The sequence below is a fragment of the Copadichromis virginalis genome, linkage group LG11 (genome assembly GCF_057382275.1).
Source record: "Copadichromis virginalis isolate Kocher_CV1m ecotype Utaka linkage group LG11, C_Virginalis_male_GT1.1, whole genome shotgun sequence".
Lineage (NCBI taxonomy): Eukaryota > Metazoa > Chordata > Actinopteri > Cichliformes > Cichlidae > Copadichromis > Copadichromis virginalis.
Genome location: NC_140628.1, coordinates 17,339,332 through 17,366,781, shown reverse-complemented (window position 1 = coordinate 17,366,781; position 27,450 = coordinate 17,339,332). Strand labels below are relative to the sequence as shown.

Genomic DNA, 27,450 nt, shown 5'->3' with positions numbered 1-27,450 from the left:
TTCTACTACTTCCCTTTCCCCCGGAGCAAACATGGCGGAGTACGACCTCACTACCAAAATTGCCCACTTTTTAGACCGACATCTCGTTTTTCCTCTGCTGGAATTCCTGTCTGTCAAAGAGGTACGAAGTAGATGAAAACTTTAACATTTCGGTACATTTTTTTTTGGTGTTTTAACAAGCAGATGTCGGTGTTTAAGCTGCTGTAAAAACCCATGTACTCCACGAGCCACATTGTTTGCCGCTTTGTAAAGAAACGACATTTAACCGGAAGTGTGAAATGTAGGAACGACATTCAAAGTAAAATAAATAAATAAAGTTAAAGTTACCGTTTGAACAAAGCCTGTAAACGTCGAGGAGTTTTTAAAAAGAGAAGATCAACGTTTAGCGTAAAGATTTATGTATATGGCTGAAGAAAAACGTATAACACAAGATTTTATGAGCTATAGTGTCACACTTAAGAATTCAATTTGTTCCATATTTGAAAGACCCGAGTCGGAAGTTGTGCATTTGACTGTGATTCACTTTACACTGGTAAAACCACGCTTTTTTTTTTGAAGTTTTAAATGCAAGTTTTAAGTTTAGCTAAGTGTATGAGTCCACGTTTTCTAAACTCGAAGCAGCTGGTTTTACAGAGTTGTTTGGCGGTGGTACCAGACTTGTCCTTATTCGGTTCAGAGTTATTGCCGTGTGAATGTGCCGGGCGATGAAACATACTGTAGTCCTCTTTCTCTCCGGTAAAGCTAAACCCCAAAACCTGAAAAAGCGAACAACTGGAAAAAAAAATCATGCCCAGTGCTGAAATAGTCATTTAGTTTGGACGTTTTGGTTCACTTAATACAACGTTTGTGGCCAGCAGATTGATGCAGAAAGCTAATAAGACGAGCAAGTTTTTTCCCGGTCGTCTGAAACTATTTATCTACGGAAAATAGCATACTAGACGTTATTGGTTTAACTGTTGCCGCCTTTAGTTGAATCGGCTATAGCCAACAAAGAGAGTGCGCTGTTACAAATACAAAATAATTGTCAGCTTTTGTTAATGTATTGCCCGACGTTATGGAGGAGATGTGCTAAATTTATTCAGTACATTGTGCTTTATAATAATTTAAAAGAAAATCAGTCTTTGTAACTTTGAATCTCAGGGTTTGAATTAATGTACAAAACACTCTGTCCTCTGTTCTGTTTCCTATTATTTGACATGTTTTTTAGATCTACAATGAGCAGGAATTACTTCGTGGGAAATTGGACCTCCTCAGTGACACAAACATGGTGGACTTTGCTATGGATGTGTACAGAAGCCTGTTTGCTGAGAAGGAAATTCCCCATAGTAAGTGGTGGTGCTCAGTGGCTTATCCCGGTTTCTCCAGAGCTGAAACATACACTACTCTACACACTTATTCAAAATTGATTTATCAGTAAACTTGGTTTTACAGCCATTTTTAGTACTGGTGTATTGATTGCTAGTTTATAGTGTTGCTGCATCTAATGACTTTCTTTCTCTTTCCTGTGTCAGCGCTGAAGGAGAAGAGGACAGAGGTTGTGGCCCAGCTAAAGCAGCTGCAGTCAGAGACCGAACCCATCGTGAAGATGTTTGAAGACCCTGAGACAACAAGGCAGATGCAGTCAACCAGGTAGAATCTGTTATTTCCTACTCTAAACATATCATTCAGCTGTATTTAATTAGTGTCCCAAAACAGATTTTATGCCAAACATGAGGAGTTTGTAAAATTTACTGGCTCTTGGGTTAGTAAAACCGGCACAGCAGCATAGCTAATGGATTTTATGAAGTCCAAGGAGCTGCACATTGAACAAAAAATGTACTTAGCCTTCTCAGGAAGACATAAGTTAAAAAAAAAAAGGCAGATGGATAATGTTATGATTAACTTTATCGGGACTGTTTTGTGGTAATTTCAATTAAAACAGTCATATCCAGCTTTATCTGTTCATTTGTTTCTTGGCAAGAGTGTGTAGGGTTTATCAAGATCATTTTCTAGTTTAATGTCTTTCTGGTTTGTGCTTTGGCTGCACTTATTTATTTAAGCCACATACTTGTAGAAACTGTTGTGTGAGATTCAAAGCCTGATAGTGGCAACAGTGTATTAGCGCTTGTCTTTTTATTGTTCGTTTGCTGTCAGCACAAAGTGAGGAAGAAAGTTTCTGTCTTATGTTTTACATCAATCTTTTCTTGGTTTATAAAACAATAGGAAACTCACCGGGGGTTAGTTGTCTTTAATTAAAAATGACAGTTTTATCCCACGATTCTGGACTAAATTCTGCTTAATGCAGTTGCTTGTTTTTAACGTTATGCCTCGTTTATAGGATCACCTGGTGCTGGAAATAAATGGTTAAATGGTTTAACAGAAGATTCACATCAAACAGTTTCCCCAAGTGTGTTAGATTAAAACTCTCATCCTATAGTTTGTATTGAAGTTACCACTTACCAGGCTTTTTTTTTTTTTTTTTTTTTTTTTTTTAAGACTTCTTCTGAAGCCGTAATCCAAACTCAGCTGTCATAGTAAATCATGTTTTACCATATCTATAAACAATCTGTCATTATTGGATACACTCTGTGGAATATAATCACCATTAGGATGACCAGTGATTTATGTTCTCATTTGTTTGGAGTTGTTAAAGCACTGAAAACCACTTTGGGGTTTTTGAGTAGACAAGCTACTGATTGCTTGGTGGGGGGTTTTGTGTGTGTGTGCTAACATCTCCTGATGGGTGCAAAGCGACAGATTGGATCTTTTACATCATCAGTTTGTTAAGCACTGTTAAACAGCCTAGGGTTTCAATGATTAAACACTGGAGTGCCATGAAGTTGTAATGTTGTCAGTTTTACTCTTGATACTGGAGAAATAAATAAGACATTTCCTGTTTAACTTTACTACATTAAATTTATCTCGAAAATTTTATCTCACCAATTTCTTTTCTAATTTACGTTAAGATTAAGACGGTTGTCTATGATGCATTTTCCATGTTCCCAATCCAGAAGAGAGATCTCTCTTTTGGAGCTTCTGTGTGAAGGGCAGGAGCAGCAGCACCGCCATCCAACAGACACACACAGCCTGCTCTTAGTGAGGATTGGGAAAGCTGTGGTTACACTTGAGTATAGTCACACTTGTTGCCACATATGCAACAAGTCTTTTGCATGTAAGACCACAAACATGAGCAATATGTGGAAAAATCTAGTAAGATCACATCACACGTAGTAGGAGAAATGGATCTGTCTATTCCCCCCACGTGGGTTGCATATAGAAACGACATACTTAATTAAGTAAATGATACAAGCATGGGTTATTAGTGTATAAAAGCAACCATCAGTAAGCTGTGGATGTGCTTTTAAATGCAATCTGAGCTGCTGTTCAGATGTCTACTTGTCAACACAGACTGTTTTGTTAGTGTGAAGTAGCCCACTGGACAGGGAGTAGGAGGATGTCTGCCTGGTACATGGTAATTATATAACTCTAATCACCAGCAAATTGAATTTGTTACTTTGCCTCTGTCCTCAACTCAGGTGTACTGTGTTTTCTATTTTATTTATGCCGCACCAATTGACAGCAACAACAGTCTTTTCAAGAACCCTACAAGAAAACTGCTTGTCAGGAAATAAAGGTTAATAGAGGGTTAGCTGGATCCCCACTAATGATATAACTGTCCTCAGCCTGATCAGCCCCAGCCACTGGCCAGTCGTCTTACCTGAGTAAATCTTTTCTGGCCTCAGGATATTTCTTATGTGGAACCTTATTAAGAAACTGTGTTTTGTGGCAAGAACTGCACATGCTAGTGGGTGTGTTAATTGATCGCAATATGTGTTACTAGCGTGGACAGCGGGCTGAAATTTCACAGTAGAGGGTGGATATAAAGGATCTTTAGCTTCAGAGCCTAAATCAACTTCATTTAACAAACATCACACTTGTGCCAGTAAATGCACACTCATTCATTCCCACTGTGAAAGCGAACTCAACCCAGGCACACACATAGTTTCTATGTGGTGTTCACATAAATAGATTTTAGGTCACAGGCAAAGTTGTAAAATGCATTCAGGAGAGAACAGTTAAGGGAAGCCAGTGCATTCCTTTATTTTGGCAAACCCATAGAGACACAGAGGCTGTGCTGAAAAATCAGTATTCACTTTATTCACCAGACATCATTTGTTTGACATGGCTAACATAGATTTATGTTGGCCAAACCAAATGTAATAAACAGCCTATCACACCATTTTAAAAGTGAAATGGTCTTCATTTATGTATGGTTCTTGATTTGGCCCAAAAGTGGAAAAATATACCTGAATGATGGTCTAAATGCCAGTTCCTTAGCCAAACGGCAACTCAAGTTAAATGGTCTCTAACTAAAGGAACTGTCTTGCTTTCTTCTTTTTGTTTCTGTCTTCCAGAGATGGACGAATGCTCTTTGACTATTTGGCAGAGAAACATAACGTAAGTTGGCCTGATTTGCTGACATCTCACTTCTTCGCTGCATTTCCCATGGCTCTTTTGTGAACTCATGGTTGTTTTAGGGGCAAAGCGGGAGGGACAGGCCGAGCAGGGAAATGCAAAATTACTTCCCAAAACCCTTAACTCATTTTCGGGGTTTGTATGGCTTGCACAAATTCTGTGGACATTTACATTCTGTGGTGAATTGTTAAGAATAAACGGAGTAGCTCGGGACTCGTGGATAGAGCCGCAAGAATGCCGGAGGTTCTATATTTACCGTGATGTTTGGCTTCTTACCCTCCCCTCCATCGGTCCCCTCCTACTCCGGTATCCCGCTGACCTGCATGCTGTCCTCAGTGCACCTCGACACAGCCCGAGCTCAGAGCCCCTCAGTATACACTGGGAAAGGCTTGGGCGGCAAAAGGCGCTTGCTGCCTGTCACGGTTGTTCTGAATCTTCTTGAATGGCTTGACGTTAGCTCACGCTGCTCTGAAATACTGGACAGGAAGGACATTTAAATATAGGAAGACATGTAGGCTTGAAATGATAGCCCCATATATAATATATAGTTCATATAACCACATCTTGGAAGGCATTTTGTTTTGGTTTGTTTTGCTTTTTTAATTTAAATAGTCCCTTCCTTTTCATTGGGGGAAAAAAATGACTTAGCAGTGTTCCACCACAGCAGGGAATTATTCAGATGCAACAAATAAATATGGAATATTGTCATATTTGTGATTTAATTTATAGGTCATTTGTGTTTCTCTGGAGTTTTTGTTATGACTGTTGTTAAACTTTTGTGTTTATTTTACTTTTAACAAAACAAAATCAGAATTTTATCCATAATGTGTTAATAAATATATATATATATATATATATATATATATATATATATATATATATTGTATTTCAGCTGATTACATTCTGATGATACCAGCTCATGTTATTTACTTTTTATTTAATGCAATGATGGTTTAAAACTTGACATTGCTATTTTGTTCCTGATCGTAAGCTCACATCATGATTCTAATAGCATGAAATGCGGCCATTTTTTTAAAACCTGAGATACATGGAAGTTGTCTTTGAGCACATTCCTGTGACACACTGCTTGTGGCAGTAGTGAAACTGGGGCCTCGCCTACGGTCTCTCCTAACTTGTTTCATTTTAACCCAAGCCACAATGTTTTCTCAGTTGAACCAAACAACTAGAGAAAGTAAAAGAGAACAAGTGGTGAAAATGCTAACGAGTGAGTGAAACAGGACACCATCACCACATCACCTGTTTACTTATATGATCAAAAGCTTTATAAACATAATTTACAACTGTATAATGTTCTGTAAAGAATTATCATATAATTTTGATAATCGGTCAACATTTCAATGATTTCATCTTTTTTTTTACTGTAGAAAAGGTCTCAATACATACCAATGTCCCCTTTAGAAATGGTATTTATAAAGTTTTAGTCTTACCATTTCACGTTGTCAGCAATTCACGTTGTCTCTGTAACATTTGTGTTTATGCTGTATTTCTCTTGCAGTTTCGTCAGGAGTATTTAGACACCCTGTACAGGTATGCCAAGTTCCAGTACGAGTGTGGAAACTACTCTGGTGCTGCAGAGTACCTCTACTTCTTCCGTGTCTTGGTAAGCTTTCAGCTTTGGTCGCACACATTCAACACATTTACAATCTATTGAACATGAATGGTGGCATTTGCTGATAACCGGTACCCCTTCACTTAACAGAGTGCCAGTACTATTTTTCTATCCTCATTTATATACTAGCTCAAGGCGTTCGTCTGATATATTAAAATTGAACGTCACATTAGGTTTGCCAGATAGCTTTAATTCCTCCATATGCCAGTGCTTGCATAGCAGAGGAAAAGAACACTTAGAAGTAATTGAATGTGAAAAGCTTACGTCATTGCCTGTTCAATTCCCTGCACGTCTTCTGTATTAGGAGGAGACTGCTGCTCTAGGACTTGAGTAGGATCTTTTACTGGGCCAAGTGATCAGTGGCAGACTGCATAATCTGTCTGTAGTCTTCTCACGGGGCGGGACTCAGTAGACAGCTTATTGATTTGAGTGCTGTGGCCAGAGAGTCGCTAGTCACGACTTCTGAGCTTATGTACTTAGTTATGCAAGGCATCTCCCAGTTACCATTAAGAGGGTTTCATGCAATTTGCAAGGTGTTTCTAAGAGGGTGTGTGATTATCATGGGGGATGAAAATTAACTGTACGTAATTAATAGCTGTCTTCATCATACAGCTATCTTTCTATTTTGAATTTGGAGTGATGAGCTGGAGGACAAAGCCAAAGTTTTATTAAGTAGTTTTCAAGATGTTTCAAAGTCCAGTGATTGTCTCGCAGAGAAAGATAATTACTGTTCACCGAGACCACTGCCAGTATTCAGTTTATGTACATGCACGCTCTCTATGTTCTCTATAATGGAGCCTGACTGACATATTTGTGAGGCTGATGTACTGGCTGATATTAGCTGTTTTTCCAATGTAGTGGTATCAGTATTTAAAACCGCTAATAAATGAAAATTAAAAAGGTAAAAAAGAGACGAGAAACACCCTTCAACCATATTATGAATTTTGATGATGCTTATTTTGTCCAGCGAAAGGAATTTTGCATCTTCCCTGTTGGCAGCACAACACACGTTTGGAACGCCAGAAACACAAACAGTTGATCTTAGCTGAGTTGGGCAGAGCATAAATGAGTAATCCACTGGATGTTCTGACAATTAAAATAAAAAGGCGGGGGGTAAACGGCAATGTCATGTTATCTTATTAAGGAATTATAACTACACCCAATAAATGCCTGGGAAATCTGATTATGTTTAATTTGTCTGAAAGAAAAAATATCCATAAACATTTTTTTTAAATGCCCAGGAGGATATATTAGTATCACTCTTGTTTCTTTAAAAAAAAAAAAAAGGAAAAAAAAAAAGAAAGCAACCTCATATCGGGTGGCCTCTACTTTACAAACACAAAGACATATTGTGTATAGAATCAGAAAATGAGAGTGGACTCACCTGGATGCATTAAAAAACTCACAATTGCCAAGTTTTGGTAAGTGCAATGATCAGTGATCGTGGTGTTTTTGTGACACGTAGGGGACTCTCCAAGCTTGTACAATTTGTTGACTAAAGTCATTTGGAATAAATCAAAATGCCCTGCAGAAATTAAACTCTATTGTTACTCCTTGTGTGTGATCTTAGATCAAGTGTTTGTGAGTTAAACTTGGAGCTGAATGTCCTATAATGAGCGATGGAAGCAGCCTGCATAGTTGGTGGTTTCACAGTGTCACTCACTTGTCCTCTAGCTTTGTTGTTCTTTTGTTTCAGCATTTAGCTGTGTGGTAAAGCAAGGACTTGTGCTAAAGCAGGCCAGGCAGAATAATATCAACATTTTGTCTGTTTATTAGAGTGAAAAATATTAAGACCATTTTTGGTTGTTTCTGTCCTCATTAGCATTTGATACGGCACTGCATCCTGTCTTTTGGATGTCAGTGACTCTGCCTAGTCATTAGGGCTGCCACAAGCGATTATTTTGATGGTCGATAGGTTGGGCCATGAAGCATACACCCGACCCATCCCCAATCTGGGGAAATGAAGGCCGCATTTGTCGGAGTCTTGGAATTTGGACAGTCTTCGTTGTGTCGCTGTAATGTAATTGGCCTACAAATGCAGGCACAGGAAGATGCGCTTCCTGAATTTGGACACAGCTACGATACCGGACACGGCTTCTTCTTCTTCGGGGTTTAACGGCAGCTGGCATCCTTGTGCATGCAGTGCTGCCGTCTTCTGTTTCAGTCCGTTATTACACTCTTAAATCCTACTACTTATTCCTGCGTCTTTTGGGATCTTGGCTTCAAAGCTTCAAATGACGCGTCGACTATTACATTCGTCGACGTAATCGTGACTAGTCGACTAATCGTGGCAGTCCTACTAGTCATGCACATCTCTGTTCCCCTCCTGAAAATCTTGGCAACGATTCTTCCCTACAAACAACTCTTTTAGCCCAAAGCAGTTGGGTATTTTACTGATGTGCTCAGATCTGTTAAGGGAAGAGACAAATCAATAGCGTGTAAGAAAAGTCTTCAAAAGCTTGCAAGGCGTATGACCCACTATCCCAACAACAGTTGTTTATGGCGTTGCAACTCAGTCTAAATAAACCAAAATTGCTCTAATTGAGGTATGCTGTTCAAAGTCCAGCAGAGTCCCTTTTTTTTAACCCTCAAATTGTTAGTTTCCTCATTTCCAGCCTCTGTAACTGGATATCTGTTGCTTACTCTTGACAATGCGAGAGGCTTTTTAGAAAGGGGAATAGGTAGAAATGGGTTTCATTAGTGAGACTCTGTGCACTACTCCCTCTCCTCCTCCTGTCTTTTTTTTGTGTTTTTGTGGACCTCCCATCCTCACAGGCCCCTTGTCTGCCCCCCCCCCTTCCGTATGGGAGAGGTGAGGTTCCATAAAGTCATTTAACGTGGGAAACCCAGTCAATTAAACGAAAGAAGCCAGCCTTGCAAAATCCATGCCTCAGGTCTTGTTACAGTGTGGCCTAGCCCGAAAAGAGCAACTTATTCATATCATCACTTAATGCAGGGATTGAATGTTAAGAATAAAGATTGAGTATCCCGACGGATCCCCAGCACAGTAAATTTATTGTTGCTGGTCAGTCAGCGAAAATGTGCCCATTTCACAAACCAATGGAAACTTAAGGTAACTGCTGGAAAAACCCAGGTATTGAAACTTTTCTAGCGTGGCGACTAGTGAAAAGCCAGACTGTGTGTGTGTGTAGAAAGCTGCCATAATGACCTGGAGGTCAGCCAAACGTAGCAGGCAGGGACTTCCAAGAGAGAAAAAATAGCAAACAAAACAAAACACTAGAACAGATGAAACGCTGACCTTTATATCGGCAGCATAGCCAGTTTCTTCTCAGAGCTACAATGCTGATCTTTCTTGTGACTTCTGCAAACCCCCCTTCAAAAAAATCATTCATTATAGACCAGAGACGTGCTCTGTGATCAAAGAGCGCTGCTCCGACTGGTTGGCTGCACACAGCATCTTACTGTTTTCTCCTTTGGGGGAATACCACAAGAGATTTTCCAAATATTTTCCCTTTACCTGCCATCATCTCATATTATAACAGCTTGATGAAATGTTATCAGACTGTAGCTGTTTTTTGCTAAGCAAGAAATCCCTTTATAGCCAAATAATCACCAATTTCAGTTTCAGTGGAAACCTGTTCTCTTATTTTTCCTTTTTGTTTGAAGCGTTTCCTGCGTGTGTGCATCTGTCGTGTCTCACAGTCTACTACAGCAGCTGTCCGATGTTGTACAGGGGCGTTTGGTTAGCATCTAGGTTTCTCTGGACGCTCCACAGACACCCACCCCGACTTCCTGCTTGACTCATGTCAATGCGTCTGGTGTTTGGTGTTATCGTGGACTACTGTGGCGCACAGTTTCCCATGAGCCCTAGGGTGTAGTCCAGTGGTCCACTACAGAGTGATTGCATCGCAGAGGTTCAGAGGCATTCTCAACCTGCGTTTCATTACAGGATTCTTTTCTTTCTTTCTTTTTTTTTGTTTGTTTGTTTTAGCTGGGTTCTGGGAATCAGAAACTGTAACCTGCAACACGTTTGAGAGTAATTATCCTCTCAAAGATGTGTCTTGTTAGCCTTGGTTCATATTTCAGCCTAATTACCTTGTGATTAAGACAGAGTTGTCCAGATTTATTGAAGGTGATGGGTGGCACTTTTCATTTCTTGTTTAAAGAGCAGCAATATTTGCAAGAAATAATAACAACTCCAATTTTCTTGGATATTTTGAAGTTGGATCATTTAAATATTAATGAAGACTTATTTTATCACTCCTGTGCCGCTCTGTTGCACAGACTTGGGCAGTGCGATCTTGATTCAGCAACATCCTAACTACACAGCCATGCTAGCAAATAAAAAGTCATGACCTATGTGCCACATTCATTTAGAACAGTCTCCGATTTGTGCCCTGATTTTATCAATCTGAGATATAATCTTTGGATTAGTTCTGATAGCAAACAAGTCAAAAGTATCCCCTTGCAATAAATACAATTCGAATTTTAAACAATGGTTTCATCTTGCTGAAGCGTTTTTAAACCTGAGGACCTTATTGGCATTACCCAGTCAAATGAACTCTCCAACCAAATGCTATAATTCTGTAGGACTGTTCAGGAAATTTCAGTGACACATTCTTCAAATATGTCCTTAATGTGGCAATTTACCCAAAAGTGCTTTGAATGTGGTTCTATTAAAGTCTTTCATAATTCATTTCTCTTGTCTGTCAAGCTCCATTCCCCTGCCATGACATAATTTAATTGGTTTGAAGGATATAAATGAGAAAAGTTACTGTATCATACAACACTGCTACTGAAGCCAAGCAAATGGTGACAAGCCCTGGCTTGCTGCGTATGGATGCAGATGTTGCCGCTTGGTCTGCCAGCCTGTATGAGAACAACCTTAATTAGTATTTGGTCTGTCAAGTAATGTGGAAAAACACTTGTTTTGCAGGTGGGACTGTGTCATCAGTTTAACAAATGTATCATGTTGTCCGTTTCAAGGTCCCATCTACAGACAGGAATGCCCTGAACTCGCTGTGGGGCAAACTGGCCTCTGAGATCCTGATGCAGAACTGGGAGGCAGCCATGGAGGATCTCACCCGCCTGAGAGAGACTATCGATAACAACGTAAATGCCCCACTTCTCAGAATTTGATACCACATTTAGATTCCCTTACATAGACTCCCGTATTGACATTTCACTTGCAGTACAGCTCTGCTGTGGCGTTTTATTTCTTGCCACACACACTCATCTGACTGCTTAAGAACTTGGATTTGTGTTAAGTCATTATCGGTGTTTCTTTGGAAGCCGAGGTGATTTCTTTGTTTTGAAGATGAGAAGAGCATTAATAGAACTGTCTTGAAACATATTTGTGACATAAAATGACTTTCTTTTTTTTCTCTTTGCCTTTTGGTGGTCTCTTTTGGACCTTCTTTCGTGTCTGTCTTCATGCTCGACTGGGTTTCTGCCTTGGCCTTGGCTGTGTCCAGACCGTCAGCTCCCCTCTCCAGTCTCTTCAGCAAAGGACGTGGCTCATTCACTGGTCTTTGTTTGTCTTCTTCAACCACCCCAAGGGCAGGGACAATATCATTGAGCTCTTTCTGTATCAGCCACAGTAAGTACCATTTTTATTATACATTTTTTCAGTCTTTTGACTTCAATCATTCTTTTAGAGAGGAATTTGAAAACTGTTGAAACAATCCCAGGAAGTAGTTGAAAAGATCAGATACATTTCCCCTGAACAATGTCTAAAAGAAGAAAGGCACAGTTTTGCAGTGTGGTTGAGACTCGGCCCTGTTGGCTGTTTAAACTACACTCAGAATGGCATTTTGTGGTTTAGCATTACAAATGCAAATGAAAATGAGATAATGTCTCGAAAAAATTTTATTTATTTTTTTTGCATTTTGAGAATGGCCGTGACTAAAAAAAAATGATATGCTGTGGTTACAGTGTTATATTTTGACCCTCTAACGTGTTATCTGACTTGTATATATCAAAATGCTTCATAAAACATTTTACACGCTGAACTTGATTTAGAGGGAAACTGTTTTCTGTCATGACACGTTTTTTTTGGTGGTGGGCTTCCTCATGAAACACTGCTGGTTTTTTCAAAGTGGTTTCTGAAGTGTGTTTTCGTGTGGTCTGTTTACTCTCCAAGTCGAGAACCAGGCCATATGTATCGCAGATCGGAAACTTTATACACTGTGTTAAAATTTGCACACCACCTATTTTGATGTCTTAGCTCCCTCCCCTGTTCTGATTGCAGGCTTGTATAATTGTACAGATGATTGGGCTCCACAGACAGTATGACAGGCGACCACAACACAGCACACTCAAATGTCTGGTTCCCTGAATTTTACTCAGTTTTTAATTTTATTGTGGATGATTAAGGAGGCCTGCCCAATAATTACTCATGAAAAGCTCACCCAGCCATCTGTTTGGACAAACTGAGGTAGATTTGTGTGCTTTGCAGTTTCACAGTCTTGAAACCTCATGTTTTCCCTGCTGAGGCTTGGCTTGGCTCTTGTTTCCCATCTCTTGACCAGTACTTCCTTTGGCTGAAGTTGGTGACCAGTGGTTGGCCTTCAGCTCCACATTTGACCTCCCTTACCCCTGCAGTCAGCAAATGTTGGTCCAAAGCCTTGTTTGTGTACTATTGACAGAGTGCGCAGACCTCAGGGGAAATAATATCCAGTAACAAAGTATAAGACTGGTGCAAAATAGTCAAACAGTACTGCAGTAGTACACCCTGTGTTACTTGATTGTTGAAATCCCTCCTTGGGATGTTTGACATGACTTTCTTTTTCCTACAAGCTGTAAAACGGGACCTGTTCCTGTGTTCTCACACAGACTCCTTAAATAGAGGAAACCTGAACTCATAGTTGATTTCTTGGCTGCATGCCTCAGTAGCATCTTCAGTAAACCAGTGCAGTGATGCTTGTTGCCTGAAAACTCAAAAAAAAAAAACAAGTCTCCTAAGTGGGTTAGAGTGAATGCACCAAGAAGGCTATGGTACAGTGATTCATGCAAGATTGCTTGTTATTGGAGCCCCCAGGAGAATGAGTAGGTGTAAGTTAATCAGGAACACAGCAGGGAGCGTTGTGGGTTTTTTTTTTTTCTTCTCCTTCTTCTTCACGGGAGTCAAGCAACTACAAAGCAAGAAAGGGAGCTCTCCTAAAACCAGGCCAACAGTGGCTTTTTAAAGGTAGCCCACTGCCATTTTTAGACTGAACTTCACAAATGCCACAGGTTCCCCTGTCCCTTTAATTGATTTTGATAATTAAGCCTGGTTTAGAACCGCTCCTCTGAGTAACATGTGCTCCTTTGGCCTTAGCTATGGAGAACTGAAGGAACCTACCTGGGCTAAACAATTAGGTGAATTCAGTTGGCTAAGGACCGTGGCTTTCAAAAGTCTGCTAACCGTTTACAAAAAAAATTAAACTGCACACTAAAGGATTGCAAACCCTCTTAAAGTCATGATAAGGGCATTTTAATACTGGGTATTACAAAACTGTCAGAACACACAGTGAATTGCAACTTGGTGCATATTTTCTTGGATAGCCACAGACTGGGCAGAGTACACGATGACTCCAGTCCACTGTCAAAACTATTTATAAAGAGCATGCAAGCAGATCAGAACTCAGCCATGGAGTAATGAAAGAAGGTAAATCACAATTTACTTTTACACCATGTGAACAGCAAAGAGCTTGCTGGTCCTTAACCTGAGGCAGTGACAGCAGCACAATGCACTATGGAAAGCTGACAAGCTGGCAGAAGTAGTGTGATGCTTGGAGTAATGTTTTGGTGGGAAACCTTGCGTCCTGGAACTCATGTTAAGATTACTTTGACACATAGCACCTACCTAAACATTGCTGAAGATGTTCACCCCTTCATGGCAGTGGTATTCACTGGTGGAAATGGCCTCTTCCAGCAGGATATTACATTCTGCCACAAACATTTTTCAACAATGGTTTTGGGAATATGACCATGTTGTCTTGGCATCCAAATTTCCCAGATCTCAATCTGTTTGAACATGTGTGGGTTGTGTTGTTAAAAACAAGTCCACGTAGTTTCAACATTGCAACTCAAATTACTTAAAGGACCTGATGTTTTTACAGAAACAGTATCTCCACAGTTGGTGTGGGATTATAATGAGCCTGAAACAGTGTTGTCTCTCTCGTGTTCAGCCCTTAGCAAGTTGACCTGTGCTTGGAGCATCAGTCCCTCTTGGATTGAGTTTCAGCTACTGGGCAGGTCCCTGCTCACTGATCTGTATCTTCTTGCCAGAATCCCCCCCTAAGATGCTAATGAAAGAAATGGCTAAAACTTGAACCCAGGCCGACCCAATGAAGGTCCCGTTAGGACATTTATCTGTTTAGCTGAAAAGGATTTTCTCTGTTGAAAATGCCAGGAGCCTGATAAGAATCCCAAAATGTTATATTATGTGTCCTTGTAAAGATCACATCTATGCTTACGTTGGTCTTAAAAGTGATTGCTTTCATCCTACCTCACTCCAGATACCTCAATGCTATCCAGACTATGTGCCCCCACATCTTGCGTTACCTAACTACAGCGGTCATTACAAACAAGGATGTCCGTAAACGTCGGCAAGTTCTGAAGGATTTGGTGAAGGTCATACAACAGGTAAAAAAAACACACAAAAAAATCTGTCACAGAGTGCACAGTTATTAGGTCATTACTTATTGGCCATACTGGCTTTGAAGGGTGGGTAACTGATCATGTAACCCAATAGCATTGCTAACACTTCACTTTAAGCACAAAATATATTATAGTTTGAGTCAAGCAAGAGAAGCCTTGAACTCCTGATGAATGGCAGTAAACTGATTAACTGTTGTGTGCCCATGCCTTATCTACCAATGACAGTAGCTGGTTCAGAGATCTAAGCACTGTTTTGATTGGCTGTTGGTAATGAATAAAAGATGTCCTCAGTACTGTCTGCTCTATAGCCTTATGTGAGTTAAGAAATTTAGAGCCCTTCAGAGTTCAGAGCATGGTTTCATTTATTTAGCAATTGTGTCCAGCAGGTGGTGGTTCTGACTACATTGTAAAACGCTTGAACTTCATATACAGATAGTGATTTACGTTTGCTATATTTGTCGTATTTATTTCTAAATAAACTGTATAAACTACTTGCACCTTACTGTCGATGAGCCCTAACTTTCTAACTTAGACACACAAATATGTTTGTACCTGTGATTTTTATGTTCTCAGGAATCTTACACCTACAAAGATCCGATTACAGAGTTTGTGGAGTGCCTGTACGTGAACTTTGACTTTGACAGTGCTCAGAAGAAGCTCAGGGAATGTGAATCGGTGAGTACCCACTTCAGTCATCTCACCAACAGTAAATTCATCATTTTGCTCCCAAATGGAGAAGAAATGTTGTTTTGGTTTTTTTTGTTCATCTGCGTGACAATATGGGGGTCTTCTGAGGACGTCTGATTTGTGGGTCAGACCCCTGAACTTTCACACGGAGCATCATAGTATTAATGGTTAGTAATCGTGTCATCTGTGTGTGACCTTCTGCACGTTCACACAGCGATTCTTTTCGCCACAGTTCTGCGTGGGTCCAGTGAGGCAGAGCAGTGATAGGCTGGGCCTTGTATCTCACTGTCTGATATGTAGAGGTCTCCTTGGACACTGTATGACTCAGGCTTCAGTCAGATTATGCTATGTCCTGTAATTGACCCATCAGCCTAGTCGTTAACAATAAAAGCTTTATAAGCACAAGTCTCTGCAGAGGCGTGCAGACACTCGGTTTAAGAGGGAGATCTGTCATAACACCACTGTTCAGAGCATTTGTTTCCATTTCGGTTTGCAATGATGAAATGTAACTTAATATGAAATATGAGTAGCTTACAGTAAAAGTCTTCTTTGTGTGTTGACTACAAAGCTTAACACACTGAACAGCATGATGATTTGAGAACTTGTCCTTGAACAAGATAAGATTTACAGCTCACTTTGCGGAAGAAACCCGCAAAGACATGATGCAAAATAAAAATAACATTCTGCCCTCTTTTTTCCCAAAACCTATTCAAGGTCTGTGTTCAGTCTTTTCTAGAGAATAGTGCTAATTTAGTCCATGTTCTCCTTCATGTCATACACTCAATTTCAATAATTTGCAGTAGAAACGCACACAACTTGGTCCAGTCTTTTTATATTACTGACTATATACAAAAGACTGGCTACAGCTGCCTTTGCTGGGACACGTGTCATGCAAAGAGGTCACACCAATGTCTGGGCTGGTGGAGTAACAAAAAAGTTAAAAAAAAAAAAATCACCCCTGTTTTTTGTTTTCTGTTTTGTTTTTATTTTTTACAGGGGGAAACCATCTATAGAGGCCAGCACCAGATTGTAAACATGCGTTCTAACGCTTTAAAATTGATCGTTTTAACATGAAATTCTCTTTTGGGCACTTTCGCATTGTTTACATTTTTTAGCTCTGGAGGTTGCTGCTTAGTGTGAGACGAGCAGAACAGGAGCCCACTCTTAAAAAACGGCCCCACTCTACCACTAGAGATTTAAAAATGCCACAGGTTTTTGTTTGAAAGCGTTATTAGACTGGGTGAATAAGAAATAATGGCTCTTCTGACTCATTTTTCACTTTAAGGTCAATTTAATTTAATTTTGGGCACTGTGGTGCATAATTGAGTTATTTGGCTTAATTTGTATCTTCTGATCTCAAATATTGCCAGCAGTGTTCTTTTTCTTAAGGTTAATTCAAGATTTTGCGCAATTTTTACATTTGAATTCTGTCAGGTTTGTGTGTGACAGACAAAATAATAGGTACATTGAAACTAGACAGTTGCCACAGTTTATCAAAGATTGTTGCATTAGTGACCTTTGTATATAAGATACATGGATACTCTAAAGGATATTCTGGACACATTCTGTGGTAAGTAATCAAATTTAAAGACGGAGCAGGTGTCCTGATTGTTTTGCTATGTACATATTGTGTGTTTATTTAGTAGAACTTAATCTCTTAGTTCATTCTCTGCATACACACTGCAATTTGGCTTTCCCAGATGACGTGCTAATTTGGAGGTGCAGAGGATTGAAAGACTAAACTTAGGGCTATTTGGCCCCCGTTTCATCTTTTGCCTCTTGCAGATAAATGAAAAACATGTGGCCTGATCAAATGGCTCTTTCTTAGGAGAAAATGTTTATAACTCATGTCAGTGGTATACTTAAGGTTCTGTTTCATTTAGATTTATTCTCTTTTCTCTAATATGGAGTCATCTGCCTCACCATATCGCTACTTTACATAGAGAAATTTAAAACGAAATTAATTAGCCAAATTTGTTTTTATGTGATTATGTACTTAAAAAAAAAAAGAACACATCCAACGTGGGGAAAAAAAATATTTTTCTGTAAGGTCTACACTGACTAAAATATGACACCGCCGTCCTTGTTAAACACTTGCACGCTCTTTTTAGGAGCTCTCTGGGTAGGTCCTGACCTCACCTCGTGGGGTTTTGTTTACATACTCGACTGTGCTTGAAACAGATGCTCACTCCCAATTTCCTCTCAGAGCCCAAGTTATTCCAGGTGCTTTTAACACTAGCTTACCTGTCAGTCTTATCAGAGCATGTCCAGTTGGCACAAAAGGCTTCTATTAACCTTGTCCAATTCACAACGAGTTGGGTGGTTCCAAAGTGTTTAACAGCACCTCTAATGCATTACTGTGATGCTATGCAAACATGTGTTTGTTCCCAAAATGGTCTTGTTTGAAGTCGGTGAGACATTTGTGCGGGGAAAGAAAAGTCACACGCAAGAGAATAGTTTCATTGGTTAAAGGATCTCACAGACCATGGAGTGATTGAAGTAAACCACTACACACTGCAATTGGTTTTTGTCTTGATGAACATTTGTAGTGCCTCACATTTGATCCGCTGAGAACAGTGGCACCCATTTATTTGCTGATTGCCACAATAGCACGACATGCGTATTGTTTTCAGCTCTCCCAACTTCAGTTCACTGCAGCCGGTACAAAAGTATGAGCCAAGTGCTTTCAAATAGGGAGTTTAGCTTGGTTAGGCTGTACAAGTTGTTATTTGTTTCTTTCCCACTCCACCCAAATCTGGAATCGCTGTCAGATGTTAGATGCTTGCATGGCAAAAGAATGAAAAGTATAGGGCTACCTATAGTCCGGCCCTCAGATTGCACATAAATGGGCTCTTCGGGCCCCTTCCAGAATTTGTTTAAGCTTTGTGGTCTGAATCCCAGATGACAATAATTAGGGCACTTAGCTGTTCAAAGTTTATCAGCCTTAGATAAGCATTGTCATAGCTGAAAACGTGTGTTGCCTGATAGCGCCATGTAGTTGGGATTTATTCAAGCAGAACTTTGTGCAGATAGCAGCTTTCTAGGCTTAAGAAAACAAAGAGCTGGTAATCCTTACAGAACTTTTGAAGATAGAGGTCTGTGATGTGAAATAGCTCTCACTGGTGCATTGGAATGCAGTAAGCACTGGGAAATGGGAGCATTTCATACAGTAGTACCTCTGGGACCGTAGTTGGAACATGAACATTTATAGTAGATAAATGGATGAATAGGCCATATGCAGCAGTAAGAAAGAGTCAAAATGAGGCTGCATTTGTTATTGTAACCGGCCACAGGTGATTTTTTATTTTTTTTTTCCCCAGTACATATTTTTGAAAAAAATCAGTGTCATTTGTGAATGGAATTTAGCTTGTGGTGTTGCAGATGCTGGATGACAGTAGCTGTGAAATTTGACAATCCTACAGAGAGGAGAGAGAGAGAGTTGACACTGAACCAACAGCCTAGATGACCGGTGATAAGTCGCTGACAGGGTGGTCATCTCTGTGGCTGCATCTGTTCTTACTGAATGGTGTAATGTGGTGGTTGTAGAATCTGAAGATTTGTGGTTGTTTTTGAAGTGTATTACTTAGAGAGGGAACTTTATTCTGAAACAAAAATGCAGACAGTGTAGTTCTTCCTACCCTATTTACTACAGCAAAAACCAAGTTGGAATTGGGCTTAAGTGAACTGAATTCTTTTCCCCCTTATTACATATGACATTAAATAAAAGAGGCAGACAAAGCACTCATGACTTTCCACTCTGTCTGGTCCAAACTCAGAGTTGTGTGTATTTTAGGCCAGTGTCCTAGATTGATAGAAATAAGCATTGCTTTCATACCTGTTGTACAGTGCTCTAACATGAACTTCTTTCCGTCTCTTAGGTTCTTGTGAATGACTTCTTCCTGGTTGCTTGCCTGGAGGACTTCATCGAGAACGCACGGCTCTTCATCTTTGAGACCTTCTGCAGAATTCACCAGTGCATTAGCATCAGGTTAGTAACACACATTGCTCAATAGTTGTCTGTTGTATTGGATGTGTATTCCCCAACTAGTTGGCAAGTAATTCCTGGAAGTTGCTGGCAGTTGCTACATGAAGTCAGTTGCAAAGAGGATGTGTAACCAAAAACCACTTCTGGCCGGTTTGAAAGCTGTGAATGCCTGTGTGCTGCTACGTAGAATATGTTTGACAGGAAAACTGACTGACATCATTAATGATTAACAGGAAATACTGTTTAATATCGCTACACTTCAAGATGCAGGAAGTAAGAACAGCTGCTTTGCGATTAAAGGAATTTTCCTGAAATGAGTGTTTATTGGCCTCTCCGTGCACAGCCATGCTAACCCCACACATCTTGGGGATAAGTATTATGGGGTTTAACTGCTTCCAGGTCTCTACAGGTTGCTGTGCTTACTAAACTTTTAAGACCACCTGTCAAGGCCAGTTCACTACAAGTTGTCTTCCAGTAAGAGGTCAGGGTTTGGATTGCTTTAGATGTTCCCAGCTGCTCCAGTACACATAAACATTTCAGCTCTCTTCGGCTGGGTAAATGGAGGTCAGGGGGTTCTGTAGGTCTTAATTTGACTGTTAGCTTGAAATTCAATTTAGTTACATTAAAATAAAATTGACCTTGGATCCATCCCCGAAACCAAGAAATTTAGTAAATGCTAATTATAGTGAGCATTAGCAGCGAGAAAGAAAAAAGATTATAGTAATTGTTTGTAATTAAGAAAAATTATAGGATTTGGCATCAATTTGAGAGAGTTATAAAGATAAAGAGAAATCCCGCTTGTCTTTGTAAGTGTTATCTCTGACGTTAGGAAGTGCATATGTTATTCTGTTGTTCATACTGTTCCAGACTAATTTACAGTACACATTTTCCACTGCTTTCACACAGCAGTATGCCGTCCCTCAGGCCTATTGTGACTGCTAAAGATTTGAAGGAAAGGCTGCATTTCCAAGTATGGTTCACAAACACGTGATGCTCAGTGGAAAGAGGGAATGAATTACTTCTTCTGACACGAAAATGATTGCATTGACTGCTACATAGAGCTGTGGAAGTCTGTAGTCAAGGTTGAACTATGGAACATGATCAGGCCCTGTCGAAATCTCCAATTGCAGATTGTCTGGAATTGATTAGGAGTCCTGGTTCTTTTTGGCAGACTTAGTGCAATTGGATCCATTTACTTGTTAAGGACCACAAAAGGTTAGTGGTAACATTGAAAGAGGAAGTTGAACAGTGATTTTTCTACTTTTCACCTTTTTGTGTGTCCTCAACTCTCTTGTTTGTTGAGGTTTCTGAAGCAGGAACACAAACCAAGGGTCGTTTTAGGGATTTCCGTGTTTATTTTTGGTGGTGTTGTGACGATGGACAGAACATGTCTGTTTTTGACAGACAACTAAATTCCAAGTCATTAGTCCTCTACCCAGAAGCCCTCTGCACCCAAGCGTGGACTCAAATGAATTTGATGGCTGTTTTTAATGAGGACATTTTTATAGCTGCTGGCCATGATGGTTTCACAGATATTTAGCTTGCCTTTTGCCCACAGCTTGAGATACAAAAGTAGTAGAAAATGTGATTTAGCCCACACTTGCAACCCCCCCCCCCCCCCCCCCCCCCCCCCCCCACACACACACACACACACACACACGTCTTTTTGTCTAGACTTTTCAGTGTCTCAAGAGTGCGTGCGTGTGCGTGCGTGTTTCCAATTTAGCTTTGCGTTCCTTGTTTGATTTACAGGCTTTATTTCCTTAGTCCTTCCATAAATGTTTCAGACCCTGCTGTGACCTCAAATGCACACTTGTCCTTTGACATTATGAGTAAATGCTTGAGACGTGGTCATTTGGGGAAGTTTTGTCCCCCCCACCCACCCCCCACCCCCACTCATGACTGGATTGTGTTGTACACAACAGTTCACTGGTATTTGGAAGGGGTGTCGTGTGTATTTGGAAGTAACACTGAAGAGCTTTCCACCTCACAAGTGAGTCATTAAAAAGACCACACAATCATTTCGGTTTCTCCGAAAAATCAATTTTACCCCAAGCCGAAAACGAGGTTGCTCCAAATGGCTTGGACTCTCCTAAACACTATCATATGTTAGTGTTTAACAATGCATTCATTTTAGGCCAGCCATGTTAAGAAGGGGTCTACTTTGGAGAAGAACCCCCCCCAAAATCCTCCTCTCTCCCTTAACTGAATTAGACCCCAATGCCTGACCTCTCTGTTCAAGTGTGAGCTTGGTATTGAGACTCACAGGAGTCCCCTAGCCTGAAGTCGAAAGCTCAGGAGCCAGAGCGAGTAAGGGGTCGAAATGAAAGTGATCCTTCTCCCCAAAGGAACAGGATCATGGTTGTGTAAAATAAAACCAGGCGTGGAAGCTGCCTGTTCAGCTTTAAGGCCAAAAGATGTCAATAGTGTGGGTTGTTAACTCTGACCTGCGCACTGCATGCTCCCACATCTGTCCTTTTCTGTCTTTTTTCCCCTTCCCTCTGATCTTCCTTCTCTCTGAGATATAAGTAAGGCTAGCTGTTGAAGAACACTGTCACTAGAACATAAGATAAAGTTACCCTGCTCTGATATACAAATGTGCTTCCTGGGAGCAAAACATTGCCAGACTTTATTTTATAAATTAGATTAGAGGGCTTTGACTCGTACAGGCCAAGGCCTTGGGCCTTTTGGGGCACTTTGTGTTCCTGTGTTATACTGCAAAGACAACAGCGAGAAGGGTTAAGGATTAGCTCAAGTCCCCAGCGAGGAAACCAGATCATGTTTGTTTTGATCACCATATCTGACCTGGACCTGACTGACATGCGTCCCGACTTTCCTGAATTGTCAAACAAAACACCCACATTATTCCTGCGCAGCAATCACCTTCACTGGAGTGAAATTAGAACCAGTTTCAAATTTACTTTTGAATTTGCGTTAGATTAATTGTTAAATAAATAGTTGAAGAATTGTTACTAATATCAGTCAGCTTGATAGAGTGCGATGTATAGTACCCTTCAAAGGTTTTAGGTGCTTTTGATGCCTACAGTTGTACCCCTTATATTCCAGTCTGCCTGCCTGATGTTACTGAATAAGTCATCCTGTACCACGTTAATGATCCCACATACAGAGTTATTAAGGACTGTCTTCAAGATCCTGCAACACATTGCCTCACAGAGCATGAAATCGAAATCCTGAATTTCCGAGTTGACAGTGTGAGCTGCAGCTACTCATCAGCGCATCATTTACTTTAAATTAACACTTGCTGATGTGAAATGGTGTCAGTGCGATCACCGACATGTGTTAACCATCAAACCTAAACTTGGGTCTTTAGACAGCCTACACACAAACTTGTGACGTTCCAGACAATGATCCATCAGAGCAATGTTGCTGTCATGGATCATTTTCCACAGGTTTGATGAGCTGAAGTGTAATCAGCTGTCCGGCAGAGCTAATGTTACAAGGTTTGTTGTTATGAGTGACAGCTTCATCAGTCTCCTCATATCCTTTCCCCTCCTCTGGGCTGCTGGGAACTCCTCGCAACTGCCTTTTTTTCTGTCCTGTTATCCACCTTCCCAATCACTTCACTTGTGGTGTAAGTGTTGAGAGATGTGCACTGTCACTTGGAGACCAAACCCTATTTTTCTCATTATGCTGAGGTAATGCCTTTTATTTGTTGTTTATGCTTTTAATGCCTCATCCAGACACTGACATCATTTCACTTCCCTTCTTTATGTGGTTTTGCCACCATTTGACCAACATTCATGGGTTAGAAAGTGGTAGTCTTTTTTTTTTTTTAAGTTTTTAAGCCTTGAGGTAAGACAGACATATCACAAATCCAAAATAAGATTACTTCCCACTAAAAGAATGTCTTAAATAAGCCTCTGAGAGACAGTTGAAATCTGTACTAGTGGTTGAATTTGTTTGCTGAGGCATGGAGTGAAAAGTGGTGTTGTCTGGGCAGATTCTTACTTATATTGAAGGGGTCTCGCGAAATGGGGTTAATTGACCAGGAAGCGATCATTAACAAAGTCAGTTGTTTAATACAGGCCTTTTTAACCTGTGCTATTGCTTTTTTTTTTGTTTTGTTTTTTTGCAGGAATACCGATTTCACGCATTTGTGCCAGCAGGATTTGTGCTTCTCAAGGGAGGGGCTGGTTTCATGGTTTTGAGATGAGAGTTGCTGTAGTCATTCTGAGTAGTGCTCAAAGCGGCCGGGAATATTTATTGGGGCCCTGATATGAAATGTGGTAGGCGTGGAGGGTGGTGAGGGTCAGACAAGAGGAAAGAGGCAGGAAATGTAGGGGGAAGGGGGTATCGAGGGGGTCTAGTTATTTTGAAAGCCACAAGGGAAGCCAGCTGCAATGGGGAAAGCTTTGGATCAAAGAATGCCAGCCACCCTCATAACCCCCTCCTTATACTGTGACACATCTACATCCAGCTCTATCAAAGAGCAGCCCGGTCTCCTACCTGGCTTTTACTTCAGGGGACATTTGCTGTTTGGAGTTGTCTGATGAGCTTTAGCAGCCAGGTGGACAAAGAGTGTTTCCTGGACAAAAAAGAGAAAGAGTTAAATAATTACAGAGGTTCACAACATGGGGTAGTACCCATTCTTCAAATTGAGTTGTTCATAAAAGTCTGTAAATCAAGCTCCCATTAGCAGGGGACCATTAGAAGTGTTTGGGTGTGTTATATATATTTTTTTTGCCTGAAGTGCAATGTGTTGGCCATTTATAAACTTTGTCAAATGGAAATAATAACCAGTCATTTGGGACCTAATGTGCAACATCGGTCATAACATAGAGTAGCATTAAATACGATTTACTGGGTGCTAGAACATATTTCATGCATGAATCAGCACACACAGCAGCTACATTTAATTGAAGTCAGGGTTTCCAGAAGCTAAATGTTACCTGAGAATTAACAGTAAAATTCAGTTGGGGTATTTTATTTATTTTATTTGAAAATGGCAGTTTTCAAAAATTAAGTATAGCTCCATGATTTAGTAGATTAGACTCACCACCTAGTGTAAGTAACTTGAAGTAACACTTTTCTGTATGAAATTGTCTGTGTCTCTGGCATAGTAGTCTTGGCCTGCTCTTCTATACAGCGTTGCGTCATTTCATTGAGTTTTGTGGGGAATCATTTATGCACATCTCTCTTAAAGTCCTCTCATTTCAATCAGGTTGAGATCTGGACTTTGACTCGGCGATTGCAGCGCCTTGATTCTTTTCTTTTTCAGCCATTCTGTTGTAGATTTGCTGCAGTGCAGGAAATCGTTCTTTTGCTGCATGGCCCCATACAGACCAAGCTTTAGCTGTTGGACAGATGGCCTCACATTTGACTCTACAATACTTTTGTACTGTTGATGTTCAACTCCATGAGTCCCATGACTCCGAAAATCAGCCCAAATCATCACTGCTCCACAACTGTGCTTGACAGTTGGCATGAGGTCTTGGTGCTGATATGCTGTGTTTGGTTTTTGCTAAAGGTGCCACTGTGCAAGCTGTGTGGACGAACATCTCCACTTTGATCTCGTCTGTCCAAAGCATGTTGTTCCAGAAGTCTCGTGTGTTCTTCTTCTGTTTTTATAGAGGTGCTCACACTTGCTGAATCAAGTGTATTTGATCGGAAGCACCTGGCACCCTCTTAATTCCTATGGAAGCAGTAAATGTGTACTTACTGCTATATAAGTCTGCTTGGAATTCTGTGAAAATGTTCTTTTTCACGTGACTTTATATTAAAATCCCTCTTAAAGTGTGAGATTTTATCAGCTGTTTTTTAGACTTTGCTAGACTGTTGGTGGCTCAGTATAGTGCTTCAAGCTACAACAATTGAGACTCATGCAGAAGTCGTGACAGTTCGATCTACATACATTGGTATTGAACGTGCTATTCCACACACGTACACTAATGTACAAGAACAGCTGATTTTTGCCGATATCCTGTCATTGGCTAAAAGTATTGGTCAAATTAAAATTCTAACTTGATTGCTGACCAAAGACACATCCTCTGGGAACTCTTTAATGTCTCTAGAACATTTAATATCAATGTTACTTTGAATTATTTCAACCGAACCAGGTTAGAGCTCACTGTCTCCTTTTCCTCAACAGCATGCTGGCAGACAAACTGAACATGACTCCCGAGGAAGCCGAGAGATGGATCGTCAACCTCATCCGCAACGCCAGGCTGGATGCCAAGATAGACTCCAAACTGGTGAGACCCTCTGTCTTCTTCCTCAATCAGTCAGCTCTGTGCTTAAGTAATGAATCAAATCCTTTAAAACAAATCTCAGCAAATTGGGGGCTGTTTCAGAACCACTTCTGTGTAACCTCAGGAGGGAAAAGGAGCCCAACGCTATCCTCATTTTTAAAATTTTATTATTTTTTTTAAAATGGAAGGGTAGCTATAAGGACATTGTAACCGCAGTATCTGAGCCTTGTTACATATCCTCTTATGAGGCTCTATGTTGATCCTACATGTTATGGCATACCCATCGCAACAGTTCTCTGTAATCAGTAAATCATAGCTTAGTCTACCAGAATGACATAGAATTATCTAGATGTGCCTACAGTAGAAACGAATAGGACCTATGTGATACTTCTGGTTGGTCATTGTAGAATAGCATGCCTGTGAGACTAAAAGTTATTGGCATTATTGTGAGGCTATTATCCATTCTTCTAGGGCCATGTGGTCATGGGGAACAACGCCATATCGCCTTACCAGCAGGTGATTGAGAAGACTAAGAGCCTCTCGTTCCGCAGCCAAATGCTGGCCATGAACATTGAGAAAAAGCAGGCCCAGAGCAGCAGAAACGAGGTGAGTAATGCACAAAGTGTACATTAAAATAAAAATTCACACAAATCTCCACTCCCTGCTCGTCGCTGTAGGGGAAGCAAAACTCACTTAACTGATCAGACTGAAGGTCAGCGTGCACTCAGGGTAGTTCAAAGCACCTCAAATGATCAGCTCAGAAGAACAAGGCTCAAGAATGTTGATGAACAACCGTCAACAAAAGCTCTCTTTACACGGAATAAAGCCAGTAAGAGCAAGTTTAACAGAGCTAATGCTTTCATCCCTCCATTGCTCTTCAAAGGCCTAATGACAAGGTAGATTCCAAACAACCATAAAACGAGGCCCGAGCTCAGTGACTCAGCTCAGCAGCGTAAATAAGGTGGACCCTCACTCTGGCTTTGGTGAACATTAGTTAAAGTCTGGAGTTTTCTGCACTTAGGACCTGTTACAGATGTCTGGCTCGGGGTCCAGTCATCCCCTTTAAGTCTGTTTTTGATGTTGACCTTGCACGTTATGGCGCTATGTAGGCAGTTCAAACATTGCAACTACGCGCAATGCTAAAATGATGCTCCGAACTCCCTGAAAAGTTGACATCTGTCAGAGCGGATTGACGGGCAGCCCGACACGACCGAGACCAGGCAGTTACAGCATTCATGATAACCGTGCGCCTCTTGAGTATCTTTTTGATGTGCTCAATTAGCCTCCTCCCTATTGTTTGAATGTCTGCAGCGGGAGTGCAACCCTAAAGTTATCCTATAAAAAAAGCACCCCCCCCCTCCCAATTAAGGAGTTTTTGTAATTAGACCAAAAAAGAGAGGTTGCAAACAACTCACAGAGCACGATTGCATCCTGCTGTCCTTAAGGCTACAAATTACTTGCATATAGGGAACATTTACAGCCCTACCATGTGGGCCAGCTGCTTAGGGTCCCTGTCAGCTCTCACAGCCACCCAGCACTCACCAACAGAACACACACATTACACACACCCGACAAGGGGAAAACGTCATCATATAACTGCTTGCACATGTATGTTACTTTTTTTACATTTCCCACAGTCAACAAGAAAGATTTGTTTTGATCGCTCACAGTGATGTGCAAATGGTCTAAATGTGATGTTTTCTTCACGCTTCTCTTGCAGACACCGAGCTGGGCAGGTCAGGAAAGCGGATTTTGATGGATCACCCGTGCCCTGTGGTGTTGCATCTTTTTCCCCCCACACTTGTCCCTCAAAGAGCAGATTACTGTTTTGCACTTGGTTCAAGTCATCACCAATTCAATAAAAGTGACCAACAAAACCA

At 40.7% G+C, this 27,450-nt stretch overlaps 1 protein-coding gene across 2 annotated transcripts; it reads left to right on the top strand.

Moving 5' to 3' along the window:
• eif3ea (eukaryotic translation initiation factor 3, subunit E, a) lies at positions 1–27,450 on the top strand. 2 transcript variants are annotated; one of them, XM_085473390.1, is made up of 13 exons: positions 1–121; positions 1,208–1,325; positions 1,512–1,629; positions 4,395–4,437; positions 5,972–6,076; positions 11,033–11,158; positions 11,521–11,645; positions 14,548–14,674; positions 15,263–15,364; positions 19,255–19,364; positions 25,471–25,573; positions 26,042–26,176; positions 27,291–27,450. In XM_085473390.1, exons 1-13 carry the CDS (start codon positions 32–34, stop codon positions 27,324–27,326), a joined length of 1,338 nt encoding a protein of 445 aa, XP_085329516.1. In that variant the 5' UTR covers positions 1–31; the 3' UTR covers positions 27,327–27,450. The 2 variants fall into 2 exon arrangements, with proteins under 2 accessions (XP_085329516.1, XP_085329515.1); XM_085473389.1 differs by lacking the exon at positions 1–121 and adding an exon at positions 366–532.